Genomic DNA, 16,337 nt, shown 5'->3' with positions numbered 1-16,337 from the left:
GTGTCAGCATCAAGTGTGAGCTCTTAAGGAGATCTGATGTGCAGGAGTGAAAATACAGAATGAAATCTTTGCAGGACAGGTTGTACTCGAGGACTTAAGTGGGAGCACCACTTAATAGCACTGAGGGAGATTTTTTTTTTCCAGCATGGAAAAAGAACTGTTAGACTTTTTCAACTTTTCAAAATGCATAGATTCAAACTGACTATAGTGTGACCGGTTAGAATGTGTATCGACTCCTAAAGGCTGATATCTGCTTAATTTCTACATGCTTTTCAAAACAGAGTGACGGCAGCAGGGGTGGAGGGACGACGTTCGGTTGCAGCGGCCCTTAGTGGAAAAAAAAGCTATGACATAGTAAATGTAGTTGTAATTCAAAAGTGCAAAATTGCAGCTAGATTTACCAGTTGTACACAGAGTCCATCTTATCTTGCCATGTCATCAATGATGGCCCCAAGTCATCTTCTTGTCTCTCAGGGTGGCAGTTAGATGCACACTCCACTCAAAGCTACTTAGAGCCCCCCATCCCTGACTCTGTGGTGATAAAACAGCCCCACAGGTCCTTTTTCCATTTTCCCTCCCTCCAACCTCCATCCCGGGAAACGCTGTGTCAACAACCCATCTCCAACCTGCCCTCCCCAATTCCACGCTCCCGTCAGTCAAGCTGTCACCACCCCCCATCACAAACAGAACATCTTCCAGTCCAACTCGGAGCTCGCTTTTCACGGGAGGGATAAGGCGAGTAGGGGAGACAGGAGTAGGGAAAGTGATTGGAGAAACACGGTGACAGATGCGAAGTGAAGTGTTGAGGCAGAAGAGTGAAGAAGAGGAAAAAAAAAAAAACGACTTAACAACACACAGATAGTAAGTCGTAATACACACACACTTATCAAACCAGGTCACTGAAAACCAGCTACGTCACTGTGGTGCAGAACCATGAAAAAAAAAAGTCTTTGATCCGTTTTGTAATGCACAGGGTAGAGAAATCTCTCTCTCTATCTCCCTCTATCCCTCCCTCTATTTTTCTCTCTCTCTTTCTGGTCCCTCTGTATTTGATTTGATGCCTGAAAATCCGTCCTGTGGAAAAAATACATAAACCATGTAATTTGTTCAGTTTGAGGATCATAAGACCTCAGGCTGAACGAGATTAGGTGAGACCTCCTGCTCTGCTCGCGATTGGTGATAGATGTCAGCTAGTAATCAACCAAGGAATGTAATCCTTTCCTAGGCAGAGGACTGAGCGACCGGGCGGGTTGGACGAGGTCGCTGCTCGACCTCCAGCCAGTCGTAGCAATCACACGATGATGGTGTTAAACCTGAAACTCGGCTCGCTTTCAGGCCCCCAGAAGCCTTTGCAGCAGGGTCATAAACTGTGCCATCTATCCACATCCTGCAGTGTGCCGGGTTACTGTGGGTGCAGCAGATGTCAGAAACAAAGCCAGTCATGCTGATGCTACAATATCATTTGGATATTAGTAGTTGCAGCAAACTGTCGGATCGCTGAAGGGTTTTAACTCAGTTTGATTGTACAGGGGAAACAGGATGCGCTTCTTTTGCTACGAGGGACATCCCAGATACACAGAGGCCGGCTGAGTCAGTCGTGGAAGGGAGAGTGACGGTGCATCTGTAAATGGACCATTAGAGGCGTTTTTTCCTCCACTCGTCTCTTCTTCTCTGATTGCTCTCGGTTGAGACACGCACATTCAGCTTGTTTTTCTTCTGCTCTTGCTTTCTTTCTGGTTATCTCATTTCAATAGAGACAGTTCCAGGATGTATTGTTGTCATTAGCGGGCCAGATTCCCTCTTAAGAGGAGAGCTCTGCAACACGGCGCCACTCATTTGTTCTCATTTGATTTCTCTCCATTATCCGCAAAGTAGAGGTGGCACAATCCCCACGGGGGCAGCGTTGCATTTTCACCTTGATTGCTTTTGGCTTTCTTATTTAACATGTTTCTTCAGCAGCAGGAGAGGCAGAGCAGACAGGGCTGGTGTCACACAGTCACTCCGAAGAGCACTGCCGCAAGACTACATTTGCCGCTGCAGTGTGCAGATCTTCCATAGCCGTCTAGAAATAAAACAAAGACATTTTTAGTGGCAGGGGAGAGAGGATTGGAAAAACAACAAGGGCCTGGTCATAGGCTGCGAGCCAGCACTGGTACTAGATAGTTTGGATTGGATGGGACTGCTTTTGTGAACAGTGCGTGCACAGAAGGCCATGTGTTTGCGTGGAGCAGCCAGGCAGAGATTTGAACTGAGCTACATCCCAGGATCCAACGATTACTTTCAGTAAGGCTGATTATATTTCATTATTCAGACTGTATAAGCAGTTTGGATGAAAGATGTGTGATAATGCAGTGTGTTTCAATTATTTATGTCATAGTCTTACAGTTAAAGTTCATATTCTTCCAGTTCAACTTAAAACAGCAAATTTAAATTGCTACTTTGTTATATGAGTTGTGTTTCCTGTAGATACGTGTAATTGGTAGCTGATTTGTCCCATGTTTATAAAACATTATGGAATAGAATGGAAGGCAGCTTGTATGTATGTTGTGCAGCACAATCAGTGTTTTTTGCTGTAACATCTGCTGTACTGTTCATTCTATACAATGGCGCAGTTGTTTTCTTTGCCTCAGGGATAATTGTCAGAGCAGCATCAGAAAGTAGCAAGTTCATCACGGCATTTAAGTTTTTAACGGCATCACAAAGAGGTTAAAGCACAAGCTGTTATCTGTGAAATGCTGAAAGAGAATACCGTGGTGACAGAATGAGCGAGTGTGTGTCGGCGTGTGTACATGCGTCTAGGTGCCTACGCACGCAGCTGAGAGCATGAAACCAGCAACATCTGTGAAGGGTTCATCACTCACTGAAAGCTTCCTCATTGACTTTCAATTATTGATCTTGCGGTTGTGGCATTTCTTTGGTTTTAAATGGAATATCAGCCTAACCTCTGGCAAATGGGAATGGAGATGAAGGTCTGCATTCTCTAATTCACTAATTATAGACTTCCTCGACCAAAACACAGATTTTCTTTTCTTAATTTTTTGGCTTATCAAACCTCTTTATCTACTTTATCTCCTTTCTTTGTCAATATAGAGTTTGAGAGAATAGGGGAAGAGGGAAGGAACTGTTATGCTTTATTTTCACCCCGTCTCTAATTGAGAATGTTGGTATTCGCGGTGGTAGAATCATATATTCTTGTGTAAAATCTGACTCTGCAAAGTAACCAGTAGCACGCTGTCACATAAATGTAGAATAACAAGTACATTGATTCCCTCTAAATAGAAGATAAATAGTAGAAGTAGAGTATTAAGATTCTATAAGTACTGTATACTGTAAGTATACAGGTGAATGAAGTAGTATAGTAAAGTACAAGTACCTCATGACCGTTTCTAAGCATAATTCTTGAGTAAATGTACTTAATTACTTTCCACCAGTGGCACTGAGGAGGTTGCTGTTTGCACTTTAAGGCAAATTTGTAATTTGTGGTTTTGATATAAAAGAACTGACTCGACTTGCCACAGATGCAATGTTTACCTGATTTTTCCTCTGCTGCCCTCACATGAAACATTCTTTATGCAACTTTATACGTCTGCTACACTTGCACATTAAGACAATGCTTTGACAATGATAAAAGAAGCTTGTTTGAGTAGGAAAATATTTGTAATTGTATGTATGAATTAGAATAGTAACAAATTGTGTTGTAATTAGGTGCATTAAAACTATTTTTCTTACCACAGATGGATTAATAATGTGATAAATAACATTGATCCCAGTATTGAGCAAGTGATTGATTCATTCAGTCATTTCGGCCAATGACTAGTAAGATCACGGACGGTGTTTGTGAAAGAGATAAAGGGAGAGAGATTGCTCAAGGGTTCTGGTCCTGGGCTGAGTGTTCCCACTTTACAGTAAATTAGTCACTAGTCTGTGTTGCAAACGCAGATGTTCTGTGTCAATGAATGTGTGATGTGATACCCCCCCCCCCCTTTTTTTTTTTTATTATAACCCACATCAAATGTTAATGCTTTGTGACCACAGGGGCCTCCTGCTTAATCTCATCCCTTTCATCCTACAGCTGAATATAGGGAGTGTTACACACGCACACACACACACATAAACACACACAGACTGTGAGAATGGCACAGTTGGACAATCTAGACCATTAGCAGCTGAGGAACTGGGCTCTGGTTGAGGATGCTGCTGGTCAGATCCCGTCAGTAGGTCAGAGGAGGAGCACAGGAGGAAGGCCGCATACCTCTTATTACACCACATCGTGGGAAATTCACCGATTGGTTTTTGTGTCCTGTTGTGGAAAATAACAGCATATAAAGGTTTTATCATGGCGAGCCTGTCGGGTCACTTCTAATCTTTTAGGGTCGCACTTTTTAATCTTTCGGGGCTATAGTGTAATCCCATGATTTTTGTGAGCCATGGATTTGATACATTATGCTGCTTTTGATAAGGACAGTGTACTTTAAAAAGATGATTATAATATTGGAATTACCTCTAGTGTTACTGGAGGTGTATAACGCCGTGCTGGGATCAAAAACAGAAGCCATGTTAACACAGCATCTTAGTGATGTCTACCTTTTTTTTTTTTTTTGATTTACAGTGAGTAAGACGGTTTTCCCCTCTGCAGGAGAGAAATGCTTTGTACACTCCTTTTGCTCCGGATGTCAAACCGCGATCCTTTTTCTCACTCAGATATCACAAATTACAGCCTTTAGACTCAAAAGAACGTCCTTGTCATCGGTGTCATAGGTGCATGAATCTTTCTCTCGCCGTGTTAGCTATAAAAGCCCTGCTGCCAATCATGTAGCGAGACCACTATCACCCTCCCCGAACTGAATCTTATTGTCATTACCGTCCTTGTCTGCAACTGAATGAGGTCTCACGCTTCATGCTCTGTCACAGCAGAGGATATCTATAGCTCAGAATAGGACAACAGCAGTAATGAGGGCTGCTGTTATTCCCACAGCAGCAATGTACAGAACAGTGCAGCAGCCCTGGCCTGTATTTCCACACTGTACCGCGCAGGCAGCGAACATGCCTCTCTATTGTCCACCTGTTCAGATGATTCACTGCCGGTCGATCCGCTGCCCGTGCTGCGGCTCAGCGCCGCGTCTGCGGTGACATCACGCACGCATCTTGCCATATAAGGGAATGTGATGGAGGGGGGTACGTCACCGCGCGCTTCGTGACTCAAGCGTTGCAGCAGCCGGGCGTCTGAGCTGCATCACAATCCCATCCTGCTACTTCACGCTTGAGCTTGACAAGCGTGACTGAATGCACCACACACACACAAACACACACACACACACACACACACATGCACGACACAGTTAACCGGCATCTCCTCTGCTCGATTTTCCTCAAGATTTTCCTCTAATTCACATATATTCTCCCCTTTTCATGTTTTGTCTCCTCCTCTCTATCTCTGTCTGTGTCACTGACGATGAAATCTGAGATCAGCGGAGTGTGTCATGGCAGAGCAGCGGAGAGCTCAGAGGTATCTGCAGAGAGGCTATTACAGTAGCGGTGGCAGCTGGAGCAATGGGGGAATAATGCACAGTAGAAAATTTAGTGCTGTGCCACAGCTCTGTTGTACTTACTGAAGGCTGGTCTAGCGCCGACAGCATTAGCATCATGATGCAGATGCTGATGGAACGGAGCGCGGTTGCTGTTGCTCTGTTTGGACAGGAAGGACATACAAGGCTAAATGGGAGCAGGGAAATGTGATACTCGTGTCAAGACGAGTTAGAGCTCGTCAAAGGACAGTTTGTTAATGTTTGTTGTAGTTGCTATGTGCATGTACTATGTGCATGTTTGTGTTCTGGGTGTAAGATTTCAAGACAATATCCCTGAGGGGACATTAGCCTAAAGCCCTGAGGACATACTGAGAGCATAAGCGAAGCACACATAAAACACACACGGATACAAACACATGCACATATATAACACACTTATAACACACACCTCCATCATCATCAAGTCACTATAAAGAGATGTTTCTTATGCTCATCACACCATCCCCCCCCCACCATCCCCCACCATCCCACCCGACTCCACATTTTTTCCCATCCAAGTCACGACGCCTGTCCCCTACTCCGAGCGTATAATTTCTGCTGGTGCTTCACTTTGGATTTGTGAATGAAGCGCTGCTCAGTTAGAGTCCAGAAGCAGCTCATGAATAATGCAACAACTCTCATGTGTTTCTCCAGCCTCATCTGAATCACTAGCGACGCTGCCTTCGGATGCTAAGGTGATAGGGGGCATTTGTTTTGATGTGAAACTTGTGTGAGCTGGCTGCATCATAGAGACTTCAAATGGCTTTTTGTCTTTCTCTTGCTCTTTGTTGCTTTTAAGATTGCCGCAGTGTTTTTGTACTCAACTTCCCAAAAATCACTCTGAAGTCAACCAGTTTATGACTCATACTGACATTCTTTTTTCTGGGATTTACTGTTAATGAATTTATGCACAGAAAGTGGTGATATTTTCTTTAACTGTTAGGCTTTGGGGTCTGTTCTCCTACAAAGGTAGAGAGCATCATTTTCATCAGTATTTATGTTGGCAAATCTAAACAGTTTTATGAACTGGCTGTTGAGTGAATTATTTTCATATGAAATGCATATAGCTATTTAAGCTGTGTTATAAACCTCTAAAATAAGAAAATACAGTAGAATCCAAAACAAAGTCACAATAAAAATACAGTTTATTAACTATCCACTTCTTGCCTAATGTTACCTACATACCCAGCTGAAACAGATCAACATGAGCATCTTGACATGCTGGTTGGCTGAAAGCTACATAGAGCTGCACAAATGTATTAATTAGCAGTAGTATTAGTAGTACCAGCAGCTCTTTCATATTACAGAGAGTCATTTCAACCATGATATTAAAAATAGCGCTTTATCAGCTTTAATATGAAAAATATCTATATTAATACTATGTAAAGCAACATTAATTGTTTTTTTTGGACTCCTGTGGGCAGCGACAAGAAGCTGGAAACACAACACTGGCATTTTACTGCTTGATATGTGGAAGCATGTTAGCAAAACTTGCCTTTTTACTTCATCTGAGCACACCGAGCATCATTAGCATTCATTTGGAGTTGTGCTTGTGTCCATCTGATGATCTGATGGACGTTAGTCCATTATTCACTCTCCTTTTAACTCTGTTTAGCTGTTAAATGGTTATGTTTACCAGCTAGTTGCTAACTTTAGCTGCTGTTTGGCGCTGGACAGGTAGTGTACAGTGAGTTTATTAGAACACAGCTGCCTGCTGTTGCTGGAAATTACACTGCTGAGAGAGGAGAGGTGTGAGTGAACCAAGACAGTAAAGTTGCGGGGGGTAAAACCAAAACAATAAGCTAAAAAGCTACCTTTCACATAAGTATACAGTCATTTGATCAATTTTTAATCTAAAAAATTTGATTAGTACAGCAATAAAAAGCTGATAAAAGCATTCAGTAGCTACGTGTCTGCAGGAACGTTGCTGTCTCGCGTCTGAAATCACTTCTGCAAAACTGTGATTTTTCTGTAACTGGACCAAACAATTGTGTTATTATGTCCATTCAGGTAAATCTCGCTTTGTGTTACTCAAATGCACATTTTGTACCGCGCTATTGCTCAACTTCTGCCCCTCTCTAACAGCTCATATTTTAACTGCACAGTAGTTCATGAACTATACACCGTGCTCATACATCATTCTCTCCCTTTCCCGGAGCTGCCACTTCACTGTAGTGACATGATTCAGCGTTCTACATAGAAATTCAACACAGAGAACACAAAAAGCATCTTCGCCCACATGTGCCTCAACACACTCATTCATTAAACTCAGACTAACCTGAATGGTCTGTGATCCAGTGGGCAGGGACCAAAGCTTCTCTCCGGTTCAACGAATCAGCCAATCACAAGTGAGGAAGTCCTTACCTCGGCCACCGAGCAAGGGTGGCAGCAGTGATTTATGGAGCCCTTTGAAATTTATGGAAAGTTGTCACGTACAAAATTAAGGGGATGCTTCACAGAGTTTTTTCCTCACCAAAATGTCATTATTATTTTGGAGGAAAAGTGGGAGAAATGTAGGAGAAAAGTGGTTTATGAATAATTGATTCTGAACAAAAGAATAAATGCATTAACGCACAGTTAGCTTCCTCAAGGCTTTTCATCCACTTCCTGGCTGGTTTCCTCTCTGACAATCGGACAATGATAAAATGATTGACACCTAATTTTAGAAATACGGGGCTTCTGACTGTAACCATACTTAAAAAATATCCATTTAAGGAAGTTATTTTCACATAATTTCCAACATAACTGCTCATTTCAAGATTGTACGTCTCTTCAGTCTTGAAACAAAGAAAATTATTATAAACTATATAAGTATTATTTGCACCAAGACCATAACACGCTATATGATTTCAGACAATTCTTGAAATAAATGGTGTGAAGTTTTTAATAATGCATACATCTTTCTTTCAATTCCCAAAGGGGCTACATACGCCAACTAAAATTAACATATACAGTTTATGGTTGTTAAATTTTTTAAGTTCTGTGTGATGTTAGATATTCTCGCTGGAAGGGATTTGTGGTGAGATAAATAAATAGGCACCTTCCTTCCATAGTTCATAAATTCAGACACAACTCAGACAAGCTGTTATTGTCTCTGTGTATCCCTTCATGTCCAGCGTACTGTGCACACAGATACAATCTGTGAAAACTCTGAATCATTTATCAGTGCACTACTCTCAGTACACAGCCTGGTTCTTCATCTCTCTCTCCCTTGCACACACACACACACACACACACACGCACACACAAACTCACACTATTAATTTGGAAATACAAACAGGTCATATCCAAGCAGGCTGTGTTGTTAATCTTGTGTCATCCTGTTGTTTATAATGCATTGCAAATGATGATGATTTAACCGCCTATATCAACAAAGTAATCAGATGCTATCAAAATGAATATGAAAGATTGCCTATAGCATTAAAAGAGTCAAATATTAGATATAACATTGTCTCAGTGAAGACTGCACAACCTTCTAAATCAAATCAGGCAATCAAACAGGATTTTAACTGCATGAGCGTATGTCTTTTCAGTGTGAATACTGGTTTATCTCATGTATTCGGAGAGCGCAGGTCGCAAAGAACTCTGTGTAACATGTCATACTGTTTGAATGGGCGAGCTCAAGGAGTTTTTCCTTCGCACGTCTAAAAGAAACATGCTGATTGCATTCAAAATGTGCTAAAAGGAGAGCATTAGTCAGCCATGTTATAGAGCATATAGTGTCTATTGCAGTGAGAGGAGGGAGTGGTGCTGCATCCAGATAGCTGCTTAGTCCTTTTTCTCTCTCTCTTTCTGTGTGTGTGTGTGACAGAGACAGAGCAGGCTTTCATCAGGTTTTGACAGGGACTGAGGCCTACGCAGTGCAGGGCAAAGAGAAGTGAAGCTATAGACTACAGACTGAAGGCTTCAGCCTCAGTAGAGTAGCACAGAGATGTGATGAAGCACCATGGAGGCTCATGTGTGACATCACATTTCCACCTACACACAAGCAGCGGCGTACTATATGCTCACAAAATCCTGTATATTTTATGAAGCGTGCGTGTTAACATGCAAACTCAAACCCTTACAGTTCCGCAGAAAACGACATGGATTAATAACATACACACAAACATTTGTGGTTTGTTTTTTTATCTGCTGCTGAAAGCCTCAGTTGTTTTAAACTAATGATTTGACATACAGGCGCAGAAATAAACCATATGTTAAAAGAATCAGAGAGCATCCACTTCAAAGTGGACCAACCTCTTAATTCCACTCTTTTGTTCCACTCTCTTTGATCTACAGGAAACGAAGCCCATCTGCATCCAGGGATCCAAACCAAAAATACGACCAAAGGGAGGGGGGCGACCACTCACAGTATGCCCCGACGGACGGCGGCATGCCCAGATCACCGTCCGACTATGGGGATGGGGACCCTCGGCGGGCTCCGCGGGGCCCTCACATGTACCCAGACGTGGATGCGGCACGGATGGGCTACCGAGACCGGCGGGGACCCGGACGCTGGCACTCCCAGGAATACCCGCTGGACCAGGAGCTAGACGGACCGCCCAGCGAGTATGACCTCCAGCGGCAGCGCCAGGAGGAGTTCCAGGCACGGTATCGCAGTGACCCCAACCTGGCGAGATATCCTGTCAAGCCACAGCCCTACGAGGAGCAGATGAGGATGCATGCCGAGGTGGGTCGCCTGAGGCACGAGCGCCGCCATAGTGATGTCTCCCTAGCTTACACGGAGCAGGACGACCCCGGCCCCATCCGGCTGTCCCGTCAGCATCTCACCGAGCGCCGGCCACCCATGGTGGGACAGCGCTCTTACTCTGTCGACCGCTCCTCCCCGGGGCCCATGGGTCCTGGCCTCGGGGGCCACAGAACCTCCAACCACAGTCCACCGACGCCGCACCGCAGCCCTGTGCTGGGTGACCGATCTGGGGACCTGCGGAGAGGAGACCTGGGCGGAGGCGGGGATCCCATGAGGAGGCAGCAACACCACTTGGACCCCAGCTCAGCTGTCCGCAAGACCAAGAGGGAGAAGATGGAGAGCATGTTGAGGAACGACTCTCTCAGCTCGGACCAGTCGGAGTCGGTGCGTCCGCCACCCCCCAAGCCCCACAAAACCAAAAAGGGAGGGAAGATGCGGCAGGTGTCACTGAGCAGCTCAGAGGAGGAGCTGGCCACCACACCGGAGTACACCAGCTGCGAGGACGTGGAGATAGAGAGTGAGTCAGTCAGTGAGAAAGGTAGGGGCCACACACACCATCATTATCACTCATTCTGCTCTCTTTCTGCTACTTTCTCTCAGTATAGAAAACTTTATTTAGTATCACTTTATCTAACAAATGCAAACTTTCAGGTGCTTTTTCATCCATTTATAAAGCCCTCCTTTCCTAGTCTTACTGACACAATGTTGTTTTAAAGACAGATTTCATTGAAGTATTGTTGCTGTCTTATGTTGATCTTGTTTTTTTATGCGGTTGTTGACTCAGATATAACCTTCAGATTCCCCAGTCTACAGTCTATATATGTGCTCTCTGTGTATGTATCTTTTTATGTGTATTTATATGTGTACGGCTCATTATTTTCAGTTTTCCCCCAAAAATCTATGAATTTATCAGTGTGTATTTAGATTAAAAAAACTGTAGAAACTCTGTGACAAACATCAATAATACAAGCATCTGGTTTCAAATATAAATATAAATAGTTAAACCAATTAAAGAAGACTAAAAATAATTTTTTATTGCGAGCACTTTCTAGATTTTGCAGTTAAATGTTATAATCAGCAGCTCATTAGCATTTTCTCCACATTTTTCTTTTGAGTTTCTATTTTCAGGCCTGTGCACATCCTACAAGGAATGTCTTTACTGTACACTGAAACTTAACTGAATTATTTCAGCAGAACGTGTGCAGTAACATTTCTTAAAACCAATCTGCTTCTTTTATAAAATCCCAGCATTTTCAGTCAAAATCTGTAAAAACGGAAAACGATGAGCCTTATGTAAATGCAGAGCGTTTTATGTGTGTTATCTGTGAATCTACTCTAACAGCTCCTGTGCCTTTGAGGAGGAGGTTTGTGCACTCATGAGCCAGCCAGATGTGTTTTCACTGTGGATGTGTGTATATGTGTGTGTGTGGCTGCGGTTTTAAATGAATGTAACGCTACTGCTCTCAAAGCCTTCTTCATTTGCTTATGGCACACTTTGCCAGCTCCTACCACAGTTGTTTCACATGATCAGTCTGATCTAATGGAGAGTGTTACATAACCGACAGACAGAGCGAAACAGGGAGAGGGGCTGGGCTGTGGGTGTCTAGTGAAACAAGGTGAGCCTAGTTAATAACAATTGCGGTGCATTTTATTGAGTGGTTTAATGTCATTACTGGTGCATATAAATGAATGTTATTAGCAAAAAGTAATAAAAGAGCAGAGGGTGACTATGTTTTGCTGCAGTATACTGCACCTCCACTGTTAGCCTCAACTTCTTCACTTCCATACTGTTTTGTTACCACTCAAACCACGCTGTTGAAGTTCTTTCTAGTAAAGTGGCCTGTTAAAAAGTGGAGATAGGATTATGGGTCAATCCAACAGGGATGGGAGCAAAAACTGGTCACGGTTGTGGGTGAATGGTAAAAAAAGACTCGTCATGTTTCTGCTGAGGGTTTATTACTGACTCATACACAGTATGGTAATTAAAGGAATTTTCAAACTCTACCATATCATTTCAATAACTGTCAGTACCCAAAGAATGTCTAAACATTAAAGTAATAATGTGAACGATGTGTTCAGTGGGTGTAGTCTCCCAGCTAACTGAAGTGATATGTTAGGTATTGGCTCTGCCTGTTCTGTCCTGCTGTTTAACTACAACAGGAAAATAGAAACAGACAACAGATTGCTCATGGCAAATGTCCTACCTGCTTGGAGAAACAAGCATACTTGTCCAAGTGTATAAACAAACACTGGCAAGCAAACAGTCAGAGTGACTGAATTAAATGCCACTTTGCATAGAATCAACGTCAGAAGCGATTGTTTAGGCTGTTAGCTTCTTGACTGCTCCACCTGGTTGACAGTTGTCGTAATTGCAAATTGATTTTGTTGTCAAACCTGTAATTACACAGGCCTTTACCTGAGAAATGTTAAAAGCACCGAAGAGGGAGGAAGAGGGGGGCGTGGTTGACAAATGGAGAAATAAAAGATAGAAAGGATGAAACGTACAGTAGCACGGTTTGCCTTTGTCAGTACCACTAGACCAAAGCACCTGCCACATGCCCGAAATGTTTAATCTAGATGAGAATGGAGGAATTCAGTTGGTCTGCTCTGTTATGTAACTGTTCTCCTCACTAAGGGAAGCAGCTCAGCACCGGCGCTACATTATTGATGTGGGAGTTTCCAGGTTTCCAGGTAGCCATGGAACAAAAATAGGGAGAAAAGCAGGTTGTTTTGAGGGTCATAGTTTGTGTTGTTTTCTGTCTGCGTCTGTCTGCCTCCTCCACAGGTCAGCCTGCGTAGGAGAGAGAGGATAAACAAAAGAAGGAGTTGAACTATTGACCTGAATAAGTACAGCTTTCCATGCTAGCTACAGAACATCCTCTGACAGCTGATTATATGGAGCTATCTTTGGTCTTTATTTAGGTAGAATTGGCAGTTTCATTCATCTGTGACATAATTAAAGCTGCTGTGATATGGTGCATGCAGGGAGTCTGATAAATGGTTCAGAAAATTCCACTGAACCATTTATTTTAAACCCGAGTGTCCTTGTTTGCACTCTGTCAAAGTAGACTTAATTATGTAACAGACAGCAGACAGCATACAAACTCTTGGCCCCAGATTTGGACATGTGACATTCTGGAGTGTATTAATATAATCAATATAAACCTTATATAATACAGTCAGATCTGCACGCCTAAATAATAACAGTTATGAAGATGGCAGTGAATCAAGCTTGCAAATTGAGCAAATTAAGCAAATTGACTGTATAAATGGCATACTGTAGATGTATTTCAGCTGAACCAGATTGTACAGGTGTTTTAAATGCTCCTGAAAAGAACATCCTCAGCCACTGACCATGATTTACATCCACCTTTCAGTCTTAAAAAGCTGAACCCATGAAAGAATCTCCCTGCATGTTCTGTAACATGCAAACCAAGCACTCTTTGATTAATTACCACAGAGAGCATTTACCCTCACCAGGGGTGAAAAAAGGCACAAAAAAAAAGAACAAAAAAGCCAAAGCAGCTAAACAAAGAACAATAGTTATAATTGCACGTGATACCAGAGCGGGAGAGAGATGAAAAAGAGGGCAGAAAGCACCTTTTGGCCATATGTGGCCTGTCAGCATCTTAGGGTTTGTGCACTCAGCTTGACTGGGCCAGGAGATGGGTGCGTAACAGCAGGCTAAGCAGGGTGCATGTCATGCTCTCAAATCTCCAAAACCCCCGAGGGCTTACGCTGAGGAAGGCAGAGGGCTTGATGGGATGAGAAGGAGGGGCATCTAAGGGGGGAGGAGGAGACTGGAGGAGAGAGGGTGTACCAGCTGTAATAGGCCTGGCTCGTGCCTGTGAGAGCTGGAGACTGATTTACCGCGATGGTCCTCTCCCTGTGTTTTCCTCTTTATTGATTCCCCTGACATGCAGTCTCATAATAGTGCCGAACAGACAGAAAAGGAGAGCCTGGCTGGCTAACTACAGCGGAGAGGTGGGCATTGTGTAGTGACAGCCTAAGTTACATCCTCATTAATGGGTTTGGGAATCAGTTTTTGCACCTCAGTGAGTCTGTTGTGTTTGTAGTATGTGCTCTTGAGATTTTCTTACTAACTTAAGCTCCTATACCTTAATGGGTAATATTACTCTGTTTTGTGCATAACACGAGAAGTTAGTCAGACCTTTTATTTTAGAATATAAGTTGATATTTTAAGATCTGCTTCCACCAGAGGTTTAAGACTGTATTACCCTCCTAGCATGGTGACTATGTTTAAACATACACACTGTTTCACCCCTGCCTCTTTTCTGCTCACGCCCCTTGAATTGTAGTAAAAACAGCATCAATAATTAATGATCCAATTAATAGTTTACACTGGTTTTTATTGAGCTGTCAAAGTGATGGAAAGCCTGCTGGTGGTGAACTCGGCCACTGCCTGCGCTCTTGCCTTCGCCCTGAATCAGCACTTTGTGGGGCCTCGGAGCCAGGGCGAAACGGCAGGGCCGGGCGCAGACTGCTGATGCTCACAATTTATGGCCATGATGAGTTTCCTGCTCCCTGAAAAACCACTCAGTGCCTCACTGGGGATCAGTGCCCAATTGTGGCGTGCCATTGTTAATAAAGCTCGGAGAAGGAAAAGGGAGAGGCTGTACGTGCCTCCATGCCGGCGCCCACTCAAATTCTTTTTGACAGACATTGAGGGTGGGCCGGGGAGGGGGCTGGTGGAGGTGGAGGAGTGTGATGGGAGGAAGAACAGGCACAGGTGGAGGAGAAACAGTGACCGAAATAAGATTAAGATGTAGTATTCGAAACATAAGGTGATTTACATGATATGCTTCTTCTTCTACTAGATCATAAATGCAGGCCCTGAGCTGTTTGGACTATCATGGTCACATTAGGCAAGTGACTTCTTCAATGGAGAGTGTCTACCACACTGAACTGCACTCTGGTGTTTATGCTGCCGACAGAATAGCAGCTGGGAGGCAAAGAGGGTAATCACTGTTGTCAGCTGTTGGTTAGAGGGCCGCATAGGGCAAAGCCTGTCTGGGGACATCCATAATGTTTTATCACAGTGCATAACTGTGTACAGTAAGTAGTTTTAGCACTCTCCCAGACTGATGGATGGATAGTGATAGCAGAGGGAGGGAGGGACGTAGGAAAGTTTGTTTGTTTGGCTCAGACTGACCTTGCAACTTAGTCACAACTCTGAAGATGAAGAAAATTGTGGAAATGTCTTCAGACAGCATTTCACTCGGGCAAGTATAGTTATTAATATTGATATAACCAAGGGCGATGATGCTGGAGGTGGGTCATTTCAACTTAACCCCAAAGAAATGCAAGATTTCTGTAATGTAATGATTCTAAAACTATATTAAAAATGATATTAAAAAAACTATGTAGGACCCAAATTTATAAAATGATGTTGCTAGAAGTAATATATTTCTGGTTTACTACAACGTATTTTCATAGTTTTGGCCATCATTGCTAGCAATTATTATAGTTCTCACCAGATGATTTTCTGAGATATGGCGACACATTGGCAATGCTAAATATAAGTCAGACAGAGTAAGAAACACAACCAGACAGGCTTTTAACCAGCTTAGCCAACCTTATTTGGAATAGAAAACAAAGCCAAATGATTAAGGTATTACCTGAACTGTCCATTGAAAACATATTTAATAGTTTACAGACAGAGTTTCTTGAACTTTTACCTTCCATTCTTAACATAGTTGTGTCAATAGCTACAGCAAGTATGTCAATTCCTTCTATGCACTGAGAAGTTATTGCTGACATTTCTGGTGCACTCACTTGCACGTTTACCTCCAAATAAAGTAGTTTAGACAATCTAGCAGAACTGTTGGCTTATCTCTTACATTTACAACCTGTATAAACCTGTCTCAGCAGTTATGTTGGTGAGGTAGCACTGGTAGCAATGGACAGAACCATGAAAATGAATCCCTAATTGTAATAAACTGGAATTATCCCTCAAAGCAAGATCTTCAGTGTTAGTATGTTTTCTATAGGTACTGTATTTCTGCATCAGTTGTGTGTATATTTTCATATTGTTAGAAGACACTGTGGCTATATTTATT

At 43.0% G+C, this 16,337-nt stretch overlaps 1 protein-coding gene across 10 annotated transcripts in view; it reads left to right on the top strand.

Moving 5' to 3' along the window:
- Window positions 1-16,337, top strand: part of rims2a (regulating synaptic membrane exocytosis 2a) — a 149,747-nt gene that overhangs the window by 62,450 nt on the left and 70,960 nt on the right. For all 10 annotated transcript variants that reach the window (XM_044359014.1, XM_044359011.1, XM_044359015.1 and 7 more), the window contains exon 6: window positions 9,846-10,795. In XM_044359014.1, coding sequence (XP_044214949.1) covers window positions 9,846-10,795 — 950 coding nt within the window. The remainder of the gene's footprint in view (window positions 1-9,845; window positions 10,796-16,337) is intronic.

The sequence above is a fragment of the Thunnus albacares genome, chromosome 8 (genome assembly GCF_914725855.1).
Source record: "Thunnus albacares chromosome 8, fThuAlb1.1, whole genome shotgun sequence".
Taxonomy (NCBI): Eukaryota; Metazoa; Chordata; class Actinopteri; order Scombriformes; family Scombridae; genus Thunnus; species Thunnus albacares.
The sequence above is the reverse complement of the archived record's forward strand: the minus strand, read 5'-3'. Positions and strand labels throughout refer to the sequence as shown.